The sequence below is a fragment of the Rhineura floridana genome, chromosome 5 (assembly GCF_030035675.1).
Source record: "Rhineura floridana isolate rRhiFlo1 chromosome 5, rRhiFlo1.hap2, whole genome shotgun sequence".
In the NCBI taxonomy this organism is placed as follows: Eukaryota; Metazoa; Chordata; class Lepidosauria; order Squamata; family Rhineuridae; genus Rhineura; species Rhineura floridana.
Window position 1 is genome coordinate 150,723,156 of NC_084484.1, and position 15,977 is coordinate 150,739,132.

The window sequence follows — 15,977 nt, forward strand, 5'->3', positions numbered from 1 at the left end:
TCTGTCCCAATCTTGTAGGCCTACCTGAATAGCCAGGTCTTTAAGGCTCGGCGAAAGCTTGACAAGGAGGGAGCATGTCTGAGATCAAAAGGGAGGGAGTTCCAGAGGGTGGGGGCCACAACAGAAAATGCCCTCTCTCTGGTCCGCACCAGCCTAGCTGTTCTCACCGGTGGGACCGAGAGAAGGTCTTGTGAGGCTGATCTCGTCAGGCGGTGATTCTGGAGGCGTTCCTTCAGATATACTGGGCCGAAACCGTATAGGGTTTTATAGGTCAACACCAACACCTTGAATTGGGCCCGGTAGACAACTGGTAGCCAGTGAAGATCTAATAACACTGGGTGATATGATCCCAGCGATGGCTATGCTTAATCAAGCGTGCCGCCGAATTCTGTACCAGCTGTAATTTCCGGACCGTTTTCAAGGGTAACTCCACATAGAGCGCACTGCAGTAGTCTAAGCGAGAGGAGACCAGGGCATGTATCACTCGGGGGAGCAGATGAACAGGAAGGTAGGGTCGCAGTCTCTGTATCAGATGTAATTGATACCAAGCTGCCCGGCTCACTGCTGTAATCTGAGCCTCCATGGACAGCTGGGAGTCGAGAATGACCCCAAGACTGCGGACCTGGTCCTTCAGGGGTAGACTCACCCCATTAAGCACCAGGTCAGTAATTCCTAACCTTCTTTTATCTCCCACGAGTAACACCTCAGTTTTATCGGGGTTCAGCTTCAGCCTATTCTCTCCCATCCATCCACTTACGGATTCCAGGCACTTGGACATGGTGTTCACAGCCAACTCTGGTGAAGACTTAAATGAGAGATAGAGCTGAGTGTCATCTGCATACTGATGACACTGCAACCCAAAACTCCTGATGATGGCCCCAAGCGGTTTCACATAGATGTTGAATAGCATGGGAGAGAGGATAGAGCCCTGTGGCACTTCAAAATGAAGAGGCCAAGGGTCTGAAACCTCATCTCCCAATGCCACCCGTTGCTGCCTATCCGAGAGATAGGAACGGAACCACTGCAAAACAGTGTCTCCTATTCCCAATCCCTCTAGGCGATTTAAAAGGATACCGTGGTCAACGGTATCGAAAGCCACTGAGAGGTCCAGGAGGACAAGGAAGGTGTATTCACCCCTATCCAATGCCCTCCTCATATCATCTACCAGAGCGACCAAGGCTGATTCCATTCCATGGCCAGTCCTGAAACCCAATTGGAATGGATCTAAGCAACCAAAGGATCAGCTATCCTGGGCTTGATTCTAACCAATAGAGATGATTTGGTGGATGAAGTGGCAGTTACAGGTACTCTGGGTGAAAGTGACCACACCATACTTGAATTCTTGATTTTAACAGAAGCAAAAGCCGACAGTAGCCATACACGCACCCTGGACTTCAGGAAAGCTGATTTTAATAAACTCAGAACAATTGTAAGTACAGTTCCATGACAAGTGAGCCTAATGAGAAAAGGAGTACAAGATGGGTGGGAGTTCCTAAAAAAGGACATTCTAAAAGCGCAATGGCAAGCAATTCCAACAAGGAAAAAAGGGAGAAAACAGCAGAAGAAGCCAATGTGGCTTCACAAAAAGCTTAGAGATGACCTGAAAACAAAAAAGGACACATACAGGAAGTGGAAAGAAGGCCAGGCCACAAAGGAAGAGTACAGGCAGGGATCACAGAATTGCAGGGATGGCGTCAGGAAGGCTAAAGCTGAGAATGAGCTGAGGTTAGCGAGAGATGCTAAAAGCAACAAAAAAGCTTTCTTCAGGTACATCCATAGTAAAAGACAGAAAAGAAACAGTGGCACAGCTACTCAATGAGGATAGCAAATTGATAACAGATGACAAAGAAAACGCAGAAATCCTCAATTCCTACTTTGGCTCAGTCTTCTCCCAAAAAAGAATCTATGATCCTCCCGGGAAACATGAGGTAGAAGGGGCATGATTGGACCTTGAGATTGATGGACAAACAGTCAAGGAATACCTAATCAAATCGGCAGGGCTGGATAAACTGCATCCTAGAGCAGTGGTTCCCAACCTTTATGAGCACGGGACCCCCTTTATAAGCTGAAAAAAAATTGTGACCCCCTCCCCCCAGGGAGGCAGGCTGGCTGCCAGGAAGGGGGAAAGCAGCCTTTCTTTGCAGGCTTGCTTCTTTTTGCTTCACAAGAAGCCCTATCCTCTCATTCTAAGTAGCGGCAGTGCAAGGAGACGGGAATCAGTGATAGTAATCCCCTCTTCTTCCTGGTAGCTCCACCCTCAGCCTCCTTTGGCATCTGCCATGTATTTTATAGGCAGATGCCTGCCCTTAGTGCGCCTGAAAGACGCTCTGGAGCTTCAGAAAAGGCCTCCCCTCTTGTTTGGAGCAAGGGGGAGGTGTCATCTGCAGCAGCAGTGGAAAGCAGACAGTGTAGAGGGAGTGAAGACTTTTTTTAAAAAATAATAAATAATTCATTTCTTTACTGTTCACGGCCCCCTCTGGATTACTTCACGGGGCCCCTGGGGGTCCCAGGCCCCAGGTTGGGAACCACTGTCCTAGAGTATTGAAGGAACTGGCTGAAGAACTCTCAGAACCGCTGTCTATTATCTTTGCAAAATCATGGAGGACTGGTGAAGTGCCGGATGACTGGAGGACAGCTAATGTTGTCCCTATCTTCAAAAAGGGCAAAAAGGACGAACCGGGGAACTATGGACCAGTCAGCCTAACATCAATTCCTGGAAAAATTCTGGAGCAGATTATAAAGCAGTCAATCTGTAAGCACCTTGAAAGCAATGCAGTGATTACTAGGAGCCAACATGGATTTATGAGGAACAAATCCTGCCAAACTAATCTTATCTCATTTTTTGATCGGGTAACCTCCCTTCTAGACTGTGGGAATGCTGTGGACATAATATATCTCGACTTCAGCAAAGCTTTTGACAAAGTGCCCCATGATATTCTGATTAGCAAGCTAGCTAAATGTGGGCTGGATGGAACAACTATCAGGTGGATCAACAGTTGGTTCCAGAATCATACTCAAAGAGTGCTTATCAATCCTTCCTTCTCAAACTGGGTGGAAGTAACGAGTGGGGTACCACAGGGCTCGGTCCTGGGCCCAGTGCTCTTTAACATTTTTATTAACGACTTGGATGAGGAGGTACAGAGCACGCTTATCAAATCTGCAGATGATACAAAATTGGGGGGCACAGCTAAAACCGTGGAAGACAGAAACAAAATTCAAAGGGACCTTGATAGGCTGGAGCATTGGGCTGAAAACAACAGAATGAAATTCAACAGGGACAAATGCAAAGTTCTACACTCGGGAAAAAGAAACCAAATGCACCGTTATAAGATGGGGAATACAAGGCTAAGCAATACGACATGTGAGAAGGATCTTGGAATTGCCATTGATCACAAGCTGAATATGAGCCGTGTGATGTGGCTGCAAAAAAGCAAATGCTATATTAGGCTGCATTAACAGAAGTATAGTTTCCAAATCGCAAGAAGTATTAGTTCCCCTCTATTCGGTACTGGTTAGGTCTCATCTTGAATACTGCGTCCAGTTCTGGTCTCCACACTTCAAGAAGGATGCAGACAAACTGGAACAGGAGGGCCGCAATCTCTTCTCGATAGTCCCAGAGTGCAGGACATGGAATAATGGGTTCAAGTTGCAAGAAGCCAGATTTCAACTGAACATCAGGAAAAACTTCCTAATTGTTAGAGCCATACAACAATGGAACCAATTACCTAGAGAGGTAGGGGGCTCTCCAACACTGAAGGCATCCAAGAGGCAGCTGGATAGCCATCTGTCGGAAATGCTTTGATTTGGATTCCTGCATTGAGCGGGGGGTTGGAGTTGATGGCCTTGTAGACCCCTTCCAACTCTACTATTCTATTATTCTATATTGAGGATTGTACCTGGGACTTTTGCATGCAAGCTTTGTGCTCTACTACTATTGAGCTTGCTAACTTTGGGAATGCTAGGGAGGGGGAAAACTAACAGATGAAAGGGCTGACAGAGCCATTACAATCTGAGGTGAAGTTCAGACGAGGTGGATTTGGCTTATTATCTGTTTCAGATTTCCAAAGTTGGAGAGTTTTCTCTTTATAAAAAAAATCAAAATTCTTATCTATCCCTAATGTTAATAAGCCCAAGAGACAGACATCTCTCCATTTTGCTCAACAGAACAGCAAGAGCCACAGCATTATTCTATCACTTCCTGTCTGCCACAAAGCTTGCAATCTAGTGCTCAAAGCTGTCACACTGTGCCAATTTTGGTAGACATGCTGGTAGAAATTACTCATATCTGATTCGGATGCTGCAGTTAATACAGATGTTATACAGTAGGTGTCAGTCGCAATGGCTTCAATCACTGTCAGTTCAATCTCTAATGCCAATAGGGTTATGCCAGTTCGCTTGTGAAATACTATAATCCACATACAAGTTGATCGCATCAAATCATTTCAAGAAATACTGTAGGTCTTTAAAACTAAGACTGGAATCCTATACACACTTACCTGGGAGTGAGTCCCATTGAACTCACTGGAATTTACTTCGATATGCACAGGATTGTGCTATAAGGCTGCAATCTAATGCACACTTACCTAAGACTAAGCCCTACTGAACAAAATAGGTTCTGTTTCAGAGTAAAAATGTGTAACAGCGGGCTAAATGGCTGCACATTTAGTATACATCTAGTACAAATTTGTTTAGGAGAAAGTCCCACTAAATTCTGAAGTGCTTAGCTAGGTGATGGGTCTCCCTCTGAGTGTGAAATTTACCACATTTGGACTATTGAATTGCTTTTTGTGGATACTGTAATGACTACATATTCTCACTGTTCATATATCTGTTAAGCTGATGTATCTTCTGTTACTGCATCAGTGGCATTTTTACTGCACATGATTCACTATTTGTAATGCATTAATTTATCACTACTATCTCTTCTTTTTGTAAAAAAGATTTCATTGGTCATTGTTAATATAATAATCAACTCATGTAGGTTATCTTGCTTGTTTATTTTTAATAGAACAGATTCTACTAGTCACATATTGTACTGCTGCTTTGGAAGTGTGCATTTGTCTTGTTATCTCACCTTGAGATATTAGATGAAATATACTTTAATCTGTGTGCATATTAATTCACTAAGACTTTGATAAAGCACACTGTGACCTACAGAACCTCATGATACAATAAATTAGGCTTCAGTCTTAAACTTACTGCGGAGCAAGTCTCATTGAACCTAGTGGGAATACTTCTGAGTAAAAATGCCTAGGGCTGCACTGCACATTTTTAAGGTGCTGCAAAGATGTGTAATATAGACTAATATGGCTATTCTTTTGCAATACACTTTAATTCTGATCAGTGGGGAAAAACTAATTTGCTCTTCCTCACTGTTCACTTCTGCTAGCAACTGAAAACGTTTCACTTTGAAACAAAGGGATAATGCCAGGGTGGTGTAGTGCTTACAGTGTTGGATTGGGGAATGATTACAGACTAGGACTGGGAAGATAAAACCTCCATTCAGCCATGAAGCTCACTGCATGGCCTTTGGCCAGTCATCCTCTCTCAGCCTAACTTACCTCACAGGATTGTTGAGATGTTAAAATAGGAGGAACAGCCCAGATATCCCACCCCAAGCTCTTTGGAGGAAGGGTGGGATATAAATGTAATTAATAATAATGTAGAACTAAAATCAGTCTAATTCAGCCTCTTACACCAAACATATACCACCAACAAGGTGGCCATATAACAGGTCCTATCTGCACTATACATTTAAACCACTATTATGCCACTTTAAAGAGTCAAGGAATCCTAGGAGCTGTAGTTTGTTAAGGGTGCTGTGAGTTACCCCTATTCCCCTCACAGAGCTACAATTCCCAGAGCTACAATTCCCAGAGTTCCCCGGGAAGAGGGATTGATTGTTAAACTACTCTGGGAATTGTAGCACTGTAATGGCAATAGGGGTCTCCTATCAATATTATTATTAATAATATGTTGCTTACTGTCTCAAAACGACTTACAATTTTTAAAAGCATCTAATATAACATTTAAAACACATAAGAGAGTTTTAAAAATTCAGCTACCTTAATTTGCACCCAGAATTCTTTGGGGGAATCTATTTAAAATATTATACTTTTTAAAATGTATAGTATAGATGGGACCATAACCTAGGATTGTCCCAATTATAATTTGCCACAAATAGTGACCAAGATTCAGCAGTTAGCAAGATATGTTTGGCCAGAGGTGCCTGCAGAGCAACAGATACGTTTAGTTAAATAGGTCCTGATAAGACAAGCAAACAAGCTGTGATGCATATGTTAGAGGAGTTACAACAACAACAACATTTAAGAGGGGGTGGGCAGCACACCACTATGGTGTTTGTTCTATTGAACAATTTGAAATGTTAAAAATCCCATTGTTGCCTATAGAGCTTTTATGTGTGAAACGAGAATAGTCTCATAGAACAGCAGGATTGGAACAGGCTTGAAGATCGTCTTCAAGAGTTAGACCAAGTCCCCTATATCAAGGCAGGATGACTTGGGGCCAATACATTTTAAAAGGAAAGAATCCTTAACATACAAGGCATGGGCCACAATTAGCTAGATTACAAGGCATCAAGCCACCAGAGCTATTGCCAGTGGATCATTTCTAAAGAAACTTATGTTGGGACTGACAATTCTGTTGCCTGATGCCTTGTTATTCTGTTTTCTAAACTGAAAGCTTTGTCCCCTCGATCCAGGTGTGTGGGATGGACTCACCAATGAAAGTGAACTAGAACAGACAGGTATGGAAAAAAGCCAGTAAAACTTTCTGATGCTGTGACAAGCCATTTCTCCACATTGATCACTGAACACAGAATAATGACAAAACAACAGACTCCTGTGGCACCTTAAAAGACAAACAAATTTTATTATGGCATAAGTTTTCATAGATTAGAGCCCACTTCATCACATGCAGTGGGATATGAGGCCACAAAAGCTTATACCATAATAAAATTTGTTCATCTTTAAGGTACCATAAGACTCTTTGCTGTTTTTGCTGCAACAGATAAACATGGGGGGGGGCGACTACCAATAAAACACTGCCCTTCACCAAGTACTACCACAGGGGCTTCTGAAAAATCACCTTGCCCTGAGAAGCAGCAGAAACTGGCTTTCAAAAACGATTTATTTACCCTGTTTGTATTTTTTTAAAACCTGGGTAATTGCAATTGATGCTCATTGTTTTGGAGTAAACCACACTGTGAGTCCACCTGAAAAATGGCATATTAATAAATAAAGAATTATAGGACAATTTGCAGCTCATTTTCATTACCAGGTGGGCTGTAAATGAGAAGAAATAGCACAGCAGATGACAATTTCCCTCTTTTGTCCATTTCCAATATTCATTTAGGTGACAAGGGGGGTAGCTCTGCCTTTTATTATATTTTTTTTGTCATTTCATAGGTATGTGCCATACCCTGCTGACATCTCCAGCAAGTTGTGCCGTACTCCCTCTTGCCCCGCTTGTGGCAAATCTTAGGCTCTACTCCTTTATGCGCTTCACTAACCCACTGAACACATTGAGACTCGCTTCTGAGTAAACCAGCATAGGATCACATTGGCCTTGCTGAGAATCAGTTTTCCCTAACATAGTGCTCTCCAGATGTTTTGGGCTACTACAGCACCCATAGGGCTGATGGGAGATGTAATCCAAAACATCTGGAGGGCATCAGGCTTGAGATGGCTACTCTAAATTCTACACCAGGGGTGGGGAACCTGTGGTCCCACCAGTCATGTAGTGGTAAATTCAGAAGCGCGGATGCGAAAGGAGAGTCCGGAGTTGTACGACGCACACAATAGGAACATGGAATGTGAGAAGCATGAACCAGGGAAAGTTAGAAATTGTAAAGCAAGAAATGGAACGCATCAACATTACAATACTTGGCATGAGTGAATTAAAATGGACTGGAATGGGACATTTTCAATCAGGCAACTACAAAATATTTTATGCAGGAAATGAGAAATCAAGAAGAAACGGGGTTGTTTTAATAGTGAGAAGTGATGTAGCAAAAGCAATTAGGAGCTACAACGCAAGGTCTGAGCGAGTGATATCAATGAGATCAAACGGGAAACCTATTAACATAACCATCATCCACGTCTACGCTCCAACATCAAACGCAGAAGAAGAATTGGAGAGATTTTACGCAGAAGTACAAGAGGAAATTGATCACACACCAAAACAAGATATGATTATAATCACAGGGGACTGGAATGCAAAAGTAGGGAACAGAAAAGAACTAGGAATTGTGGGGAAATGGGGCTTAGGTGACAGAAATGAAGGAGGAGAAAGACTTATTGAATTCTGTGAAGCCAATGATTTGTTTCTTGCCAACACATTTTTTGAGCAACCAAAAAGACGACTGTACACGTGGACATCACCAGATGGTCAATATAGGAATCAAATTGATTATATAACTGGAAACAGAAGATGGAGAAGTTCCGTACTTTCTGCAAAAACAAGACCAGGAGCAGACTGCAGTACAGATCATGAACTGATCGTATCGAAAATCAGAGTAAAGCTAAAGAACAACAAAGCAATCATAATGCCAAAATACAATTTAAATAACATCTCAGAAGAATATAAAGATCAAATAAGGAACAGGTTTGAGGCTTTAAACTTAGTTGACAGAGAACCAGAAGAACTATGGACTGAAGTCAGGGACATTATCAGGGAGGAATGCAAAAAGTCAATACCTCTCATTAAAAAGAGAGAAAGACCTCAATGGATGACTGAAGAAACTCTTAAAATGGTTCAAGAGAGAAGGAAAGCAAAAGCAAAAGGAGATAGAAACACGGTCTGAACCCTAAATGCATCTATACAATGACTAGTACATAGGGACAAAGAAAATTATTACAATAGTTATTGTATAGAAATAGAAGAGGAGAACAAAAAGGGAAGAACAAGAGCCCTATTCCAAAGGATTATAGAAATGAAAGGGAAATTTAAACCAAGAGTAGGGAAGTTGAATAATCAAAAGGGGAACACACTGACTGACTGAGATGAAATAAAAGGAAGATGGAAGCAATACACTGAAGAACTCTATAAAAGAGATGACAGATTCATTCATGGAGGAACCATATGATGAAGAACCAGAAATTTTAGAATGTGAGGTGAAAGCTGCTCTTAAAATTCTTGGAAGAAATAAATCATCAGGAATAGACAGCATACCAATAGAGTTGCTACAAGCTACTGAGACTGAATCTGTCCAAATTTTGACAAAAATGTGTCAAGAAATATGGAAAACTAAACAATGGCCCACAGACTGGAAGCGTTCAATATAGATCCCCCTTCCAAAGAAAGGGGATCCCAGGGAATGCAGTAATTACCAAACTATTGCCTTAATATCCCATGCAAGTAAAGTAATTCTACAACAAAGGCTCTTACCATATATGGAGTAAGAAATGCCAGATGTCCAAGCTGGATTTAGAAAGGGAAGAGGTACCAGAGATCATATCGCAAACATATGTTGGATAGTGGAATGGAGCAAAGAATTTCAGAAGAAAATCACCCTGTGCTTTATAGTCTACAGCAAAGCCTTTGACTGTGTAGATCATGGAAAACTATGGAATGCTTTAAAAGAAATGGGGGTGCCACAGCATCTGATTGTCCTGATGCGCAACCTATACTCTGGACAAGAGGCTAGTGTCAGGACAGAATATGGAGAAACTGATTGGTTCCCCATCGGAAAGGGTGTGAGACAGGGGTGTATTTTATCACCCTATTTGTTTAATCTGTACGCAGAACATATCATACAGAAAGCGGGACTGGACCAAGATGAAGGAGGTGTGAAAATTGGAGGGAGAAATATCAATAATTTAAGATATGCAGACGATACCATACTCTTAGCAGAAACCAGTAATGATTTGAAACAAATGCTGATGAAAGTTAAAGAGGAAAGCACAAAAGCAGGACTACAGCTGAACGTCAAGAAGACTAAAGTAATGACAACAGAAGATTTATGTAACTTTACAGCTGACAATGAGGACATTGAACTTGTCAAGGATTATCAATACCTCGGCACAGTCATTAACTAAAATGGAGACAATAGTCAAGAAATCAGAAGAAGGCTAGGACTGGGGAGGGCAGCTGTGAGAGAACTAGAAAAGGTTCTCAAATGCAAAGATGTATCACTGAACACCAAAGTCAGGATCATTCAGACCATGGTATTCCCGATCTCCATGTATGGATGTGAAAGTTGGACAGTGAAAAAGGCGGATAAGAGAAAAATCATTTGAAATGTGGTGCTGGAGGAGAGCTTTGCGCATACCATGGACTGCGAAAAAGACAAATAATTGGGTGTTAGAACAAATTAAACCAGAACTGTCACTAGAAGCTAAAATGATGAAACTGAGGTTATCATACTTTGGACGCATCATGAGAAGACATGATTCACTTGAAAAGACAATCATGCTGGGAAAAACAGAAGGGAGTAGAAAAAGAGGAAGGCCAAACAAAAGATGGATTGATTCCATAAAGGAAGCCACACACCTGAACTTACAAGATCTGAGCAGGGTGGTTCATGACAGATGTTCTTGGAGGTCGCTGATTCATAGGGTCGCCATAAGTCATAACTGACTTGAAGGCACATAACAACAACAGGGTCCCTTCATGACAGTGACAACCACAGACCCTCCCGCTTTTTTTCTTTTGCTACTGGGCTGAGAATGAGACCCTTCCTCCACAACAGCAGGTGTCCCTAGGAGCCAGTCAGCATGAAAGGGGCAATTGGCTCCAATCAGCAGGAAAGAAGCAAGTTGGAAAAGTCTTCTACTCTTCTCAGTGGCTAGCATATTCCCCTTTCATGTTGATTGCCTCCTAGGACATTGGAGACATAGGGTCCCTCGACGACTACACCCCTGGGTCCTACAGATGTTGTCAGACTGCCAAGGGCTCCAGGCAGTATGGGCAATGGTCAGGGATGATGGGAACTGCAGTCCGACATCGTCGGCGCTGTAGTCCAGCAAAATCTGGCGGGCTACAACTTCCCCACCACTCCTGTTCTTCATGCTTGCTTACAGAAGTCGGCAGAAGTCACCCAGATGCCTCGGAGGAGCTCACGAGCAGAGCGTGAAGGAAAAGAGACTCCCACCCTTGGGATAGGTACGTTCCTGAGCTGAATGTGGCCTTGGGGGGAGGTCGCTGCCCGCCACGACGGCCTGCTCCGGTCGCCAAAACTCATCGAGAAGTTAGGCTGCGTCGCGTTCCCTTTGGGTGGCCAATGCTTCCTTACCTGAAGGAGATTGTGGGCCGCCCTGTAGCCCACCTCCCGCCCGCCCCGCACGCCAGGGGGCAGCCTGCCCGTGGCGTAGCCGTGCCACGCCACGAGGTAAGGGTTGTCTATCGTGAGCCAGTAGCGCACGTGCTCGCCGAAGTGCCTGAAGCAGAGCTCGGCGTAGTCCCGGAAAAAGTCGGCGAGGGCCGGGTTCTCCCAGCCGCCATAAACATCCTGGAGGCGCTGAGGCAGGTCCCAGTGGTAGAGGGTGACCACGGGCTCCACGCCGCGCTGCCTCAGGCCGAAGAAGAGGCGCGCGTAGTGCCGCAGGGCGGCGAGGTTGACGGGCGCCGTCCCGTTGGGGAGGAGGCGCGCCCAGGCCAGCGAGAAGCGGTAATGGGAGACGCCCAGCAGGCTCAACGCGTCCAAGTCGCGCTCCACGCGGTTGTAGCTGTCGCTGGCCACGTTCCCGGACGGCGGCGGCTCGGCGGCACCCCGGAGGAGCGCTGCGCGGGGGCGCTGCGCGAAGGCGTCCCACACCGAGGGCCCCTTGCCGTCGTTGTTCCAGGCGCCTTCCACCTGGTACGCGGCGCTGCCCGTCCCCCACAGGAAGCCCTCGGGGAAGGTGTCGTAAAGGAAAAGCTGGTCCTCGAAGGGCAACCGAGCGAAGTGGGACCAAGTGGCCTCTCCTTGGCCAGGGTCCCCGGCCAGCGGGCGGCAGAACAGCAACACCAGGGCGAGGAGGAAAGGCAGCCCCGGCGTCGAGGCGCGGGTCATGCCGCTGGCTGAGAGGGATGCTGAAAAGGAGGAGGACGAGCAGTGGGTGAGGGACGGAGTGCCTCCTGGTCTGCTTTCTCCCCCCGCACCTCCAAGCCCCCTTTATCCCTTCCTTTGCCCTCCCCGCGTTGCTATTAATAATTACCGCGGACAGAGGTGGGGGCTCCCTCCCTCCTTCGCCGCCAGTATGTGAAGGAAGAGGGAGGTCAACCAGTTTGTTCCAAATGACGGGGGGGGGAGGAGAGAGAGAAGGGGGATGAGGGTTAATCACGTCTCTGGGGGAGAAAGGGATGGACACTGTTTATCTCCCCACCCTGAGCTGAAACCCAGTCCCATAAGGAGATGTCATAAGTGAGAGATGGAAGTTCGCCATTACCTTTTGCATGTCTTCAACAAAGTTCGCTTTCTTCTTGGTGAAGCTTTCGGCTCCCTGCAACTGGCCTTGATTTTGACGGCTATTTCCCCCCCCCCCCATATCATTGAGTCGCTTTTTCTCCTGCAGTGCTCAGGGATAAAACTTGAGTGCCTGCCAGCGACAAGCAGCCCCATCCCTTCATTGTGCAGGATCTTCCTTCCCCTTTCCCTGGCATCAGGTCAAACTTGAGTGAATTTATCTTGCGCATCATACTCAGGATCGCTGAACTCAGCCCTTGAGTTTCTTTTCTCACCTTGTTAATATTCACACGTTCTTTTATGGAAGTTAAAAGTTTTTGGTGTGTATTATCTTCATTTCTTCTCTTTGGTGTATTTAGGAGTGATGAGGAGGTATCCTGGTCTTTGCTAGTAGAGAATTTGAAGCAGTTGTCATTATTCAGGAATAATGAGCATGGGGTGTTGGGATGTGATCCTGCATACCTGTGATTTTGTACACACAGGTTCTGAAGGACGCTTCAAGATAAGAGAATATTGTATGTTGAACAATCCAAAGTAGGTTCTCTCTATCTCTTAGAAGGTAGAGGAGAACTGTTTAACGTAACATAACAGTACAATTTGTTGACCAAGGATGATGTATATATTCACAGGCATCCATTTGCAAGCAATTTTCCATTTTGCCTTGACAGTATTTGCATCGAGGAAAAGAGGAATGTCATGATTCCATTAAAAACCCTTCACAAATCTTCATGGGAGAAAATTTTGTACTTCATGTTTAACATTTAATGATTTGTATGGGTGCAAAACATAGGCTTCTTCTAAAGGACAGGATACGGTGCATTGTTCAAAGTTATAAAGGTGCATATTTAAAATGTAAATGCTAGCACTGACATAGGTGAGATGTTTAAAATAATTTGCATGTAGCAGTGAGATAGCCATGCACAGCAAGTAGCCATGCACAGATGTTCTCAGGAGATAAAGTTATTATTTAACTAAAGATTGAAGGGACTATGATAATTTAATTTATTTTTAGACAACAAACATTTGCAGATGGAAAAATACAGTCTGCATTTGTGCTGAAATTGTTTTTAATTTGTTTTTTTGTTTTGTCACTAGTTGTTTGCTGCTCTGGACTCCTTTGGGAGGAGGGTTGGGATATGTATTGCCAATCACCAGAAGATTATCTAGAAGTAATTGAGGAAGCTTAGAAATTGCATGTGAATGGCCTCTGTCCCCTGATTATTGCCCCAAACCCTTTAGTTATGGGGCTGCTAACTGCTTCTGCACACTGTTATTTTTTTGCACACTATAATTGTGATGTATTGCAGTTTACAGAGCTCAAAGCACAGGCTTTGTGATATTATTTAGAAGAAGCTGGAAAAGAAGTTTCAACTCTCTCTGCATTCAGAGACAACCTTTGAGAAAAGTTATTCAGTTAACCAAAAGAATGCAGCTCGTCCCACACTTCTGCTCTGTCAGGTGGGATTGTTTATGGCTTTCTCAAGGTTTGAAGAGATGGTGAGCTAATTGCATGTTCTCACATGGCTAATGTAAACAAGTAGCCTGATAACAAAAACAAGCCACTGAGTTGGGGACGCAGCTGTATTCTCAGGCCAAAGCTGTACCACGTGCAGAATCAGGAGAGACCACCTGCCTGGATGATGGGAAGATAATGATCTAATAGGTGTAAGGTGCCCCTCCTTATCTTTGAGGGATAAATACAGGACCTCTAGATCAGGGAGATTAAGCCTCCAGGGGCTGAAGAAGCCCCAAGATAACATCAGGAAAGACCAAGCCTCCAGGGGGCTGACATAACCTTGAAGTATCATCAAGAAACAACATCAAGAAGAAGACTGAATCCCTCCCAGGCAAGAATCCCCAGTGAGCTGTTGGGAGGTTTCCAGCCAGTGAAGAGTAAGAAATGGGGGGGGGGAGGCAGAGCCTGCTAGCTGTTTAGTTTCATTTCAGCTGCTTGTAAACAGCTTGCTCCAATAAAACCTTTAATTTCTTCACCACCAGCAGTGTTCATTGCCTTTTGAAATTCCGAACTTGATTTGTCTTGTGCTTGGCAAGGGGCTGGGCATTTGACATTACAGGATATCAATTTAATAAATAAATTTTAATAAATAAAAAATGCAAGCAGTTGCCAATATTTAGAATATTTCAGGAAGGATCTGTTTATTTTTTTGCTTCTTGATCATGATAGAATGGTATTACTTATATAACTATTCTGCTGCCAAATTGCATCCTTATGCATGTAATTTTATTTTAAATACCCCCAAGTATAGGATAACGCCTATATTTTTGCAGTCACCAAATACTTTGGTGAATGTGATGTATAAGAAATGTATTATTGTTGACAGTTTGTCCTGACTGATTGTCAATGGATCTGACATTACAGTATAAGTTTGCCTGAAAGCAGTGCCTTATTAGAGCCCAGGATTTGACAACTAAATATTAATGTTTCTTAATGGCTGGTCCAGCCCCCTGAATGGGAAGTTTATTCTTGAGGCTGGCGTGTAATGAGATGAGGACTTGTCATTTTCACTATAATTTGCTAACAGTTTGAATCTGGAGAGAAGAGAAAAAGCAAACTATGAGTTGACTGAAGTGAAGAACTTTCTCTCTCACACACACAGAGTGTGAGAGAGATCCGGGACAATGAATCTATCTTCATTTGTGCTCTGCTTGCATACGTAAATAAAGGAAATATTATAAAGACACTGTGAGTCTCCAGTGCACTCTCATGCAAAGGAAGCTAAACCTAGTAATACCATTCCAGAATTCCTTACCACTCAAGGAAGTGGGAAGTGCATAACACTGGTGTAAGCAGTGGGATAGTTTATTTGAAGAGAACATGAATTACTATGATTGAATCTCTCTCAATAAGCCCCTCACTTCAAGTTTGTATTTTCCCAGAAGAAGGAAATAAAAGCAGTCCCAAAAGAAATTAGAGCATTCCAGCAAAGAATAGTGGAACTGCTGCAACAATTGGCAGATGAAATTAAAGCAACCATGAATGAGAGTTTGTCGGAAACGAGCTTTGTGTGATCAGCTGCTAACCAAGATCTGTGTAGAGCCCAACTGAATAGGTTGAGAAGGTGGATCAGCGGCTAAAAAGGCTTGCACCATAAGCAGGGGTTCCTTATCTGTGGTCTACGAGCTTCATTTAAGTGGTCTGTGGCATGTCTGTAAAAATATAATTAAAAACATACAGCATCTAGCACAGTGCATCACAATTGCTAAAACAGTCAGAAAAAATCATTAAGTGGTTCACCAAGACCCTCAGCAATTCTCAACTGGTCCATGGAGAAAAAAAGTTTGGGACCTATTGCACTATAGAATATTGCAGTCAGTCAATGGGGTTTGTCTATCCAGGTGTCTGCTAGCAATGTGTGTTATGTGCCTTCAAGTCGATTATGAGTTATGGCAACCCTATGAATCAGCAACCTCCAATAGCATCTGTTATGAACCACCCTGTTCAGATCTAAGTTCAGGTTTGTGGCTTCCTTTATGGAATCAATCCACCTCTTGTTTGGTCTTCCTCTTTTTCTACTCCCTTCTGTTTTTCCCAGCATGATTGTCTTTTCTA

The 15,977-nt window shown here is 43.7% G+C and overlaps 1 protein-coding gene across 1 annotated transcript in view; it reads right to left on the reverse strand.

Annotated features, from left to right (window-relative positions):
* The window catches only part of KL (klotho), a 38,418-nt gene extending 26,347 nt beyond the window's left edge, over positions 1-12,071 (reverse strand). The window contains exon 1 of the mRNA XM_061628425.1: positions 11,255-12,071. Coding sequence (XP_061484409.1) covers positions 11,255-12,013 — 759 coding nt within the window. The 5' untranslated portion in view covers positions 12,014-12,071. The remainder of the gene's footprint in view (positions 1-11,254) is intronic.
* Between the last annotated feature and the right edge of the window lie 3,906 nt (positions 12,072-15,977).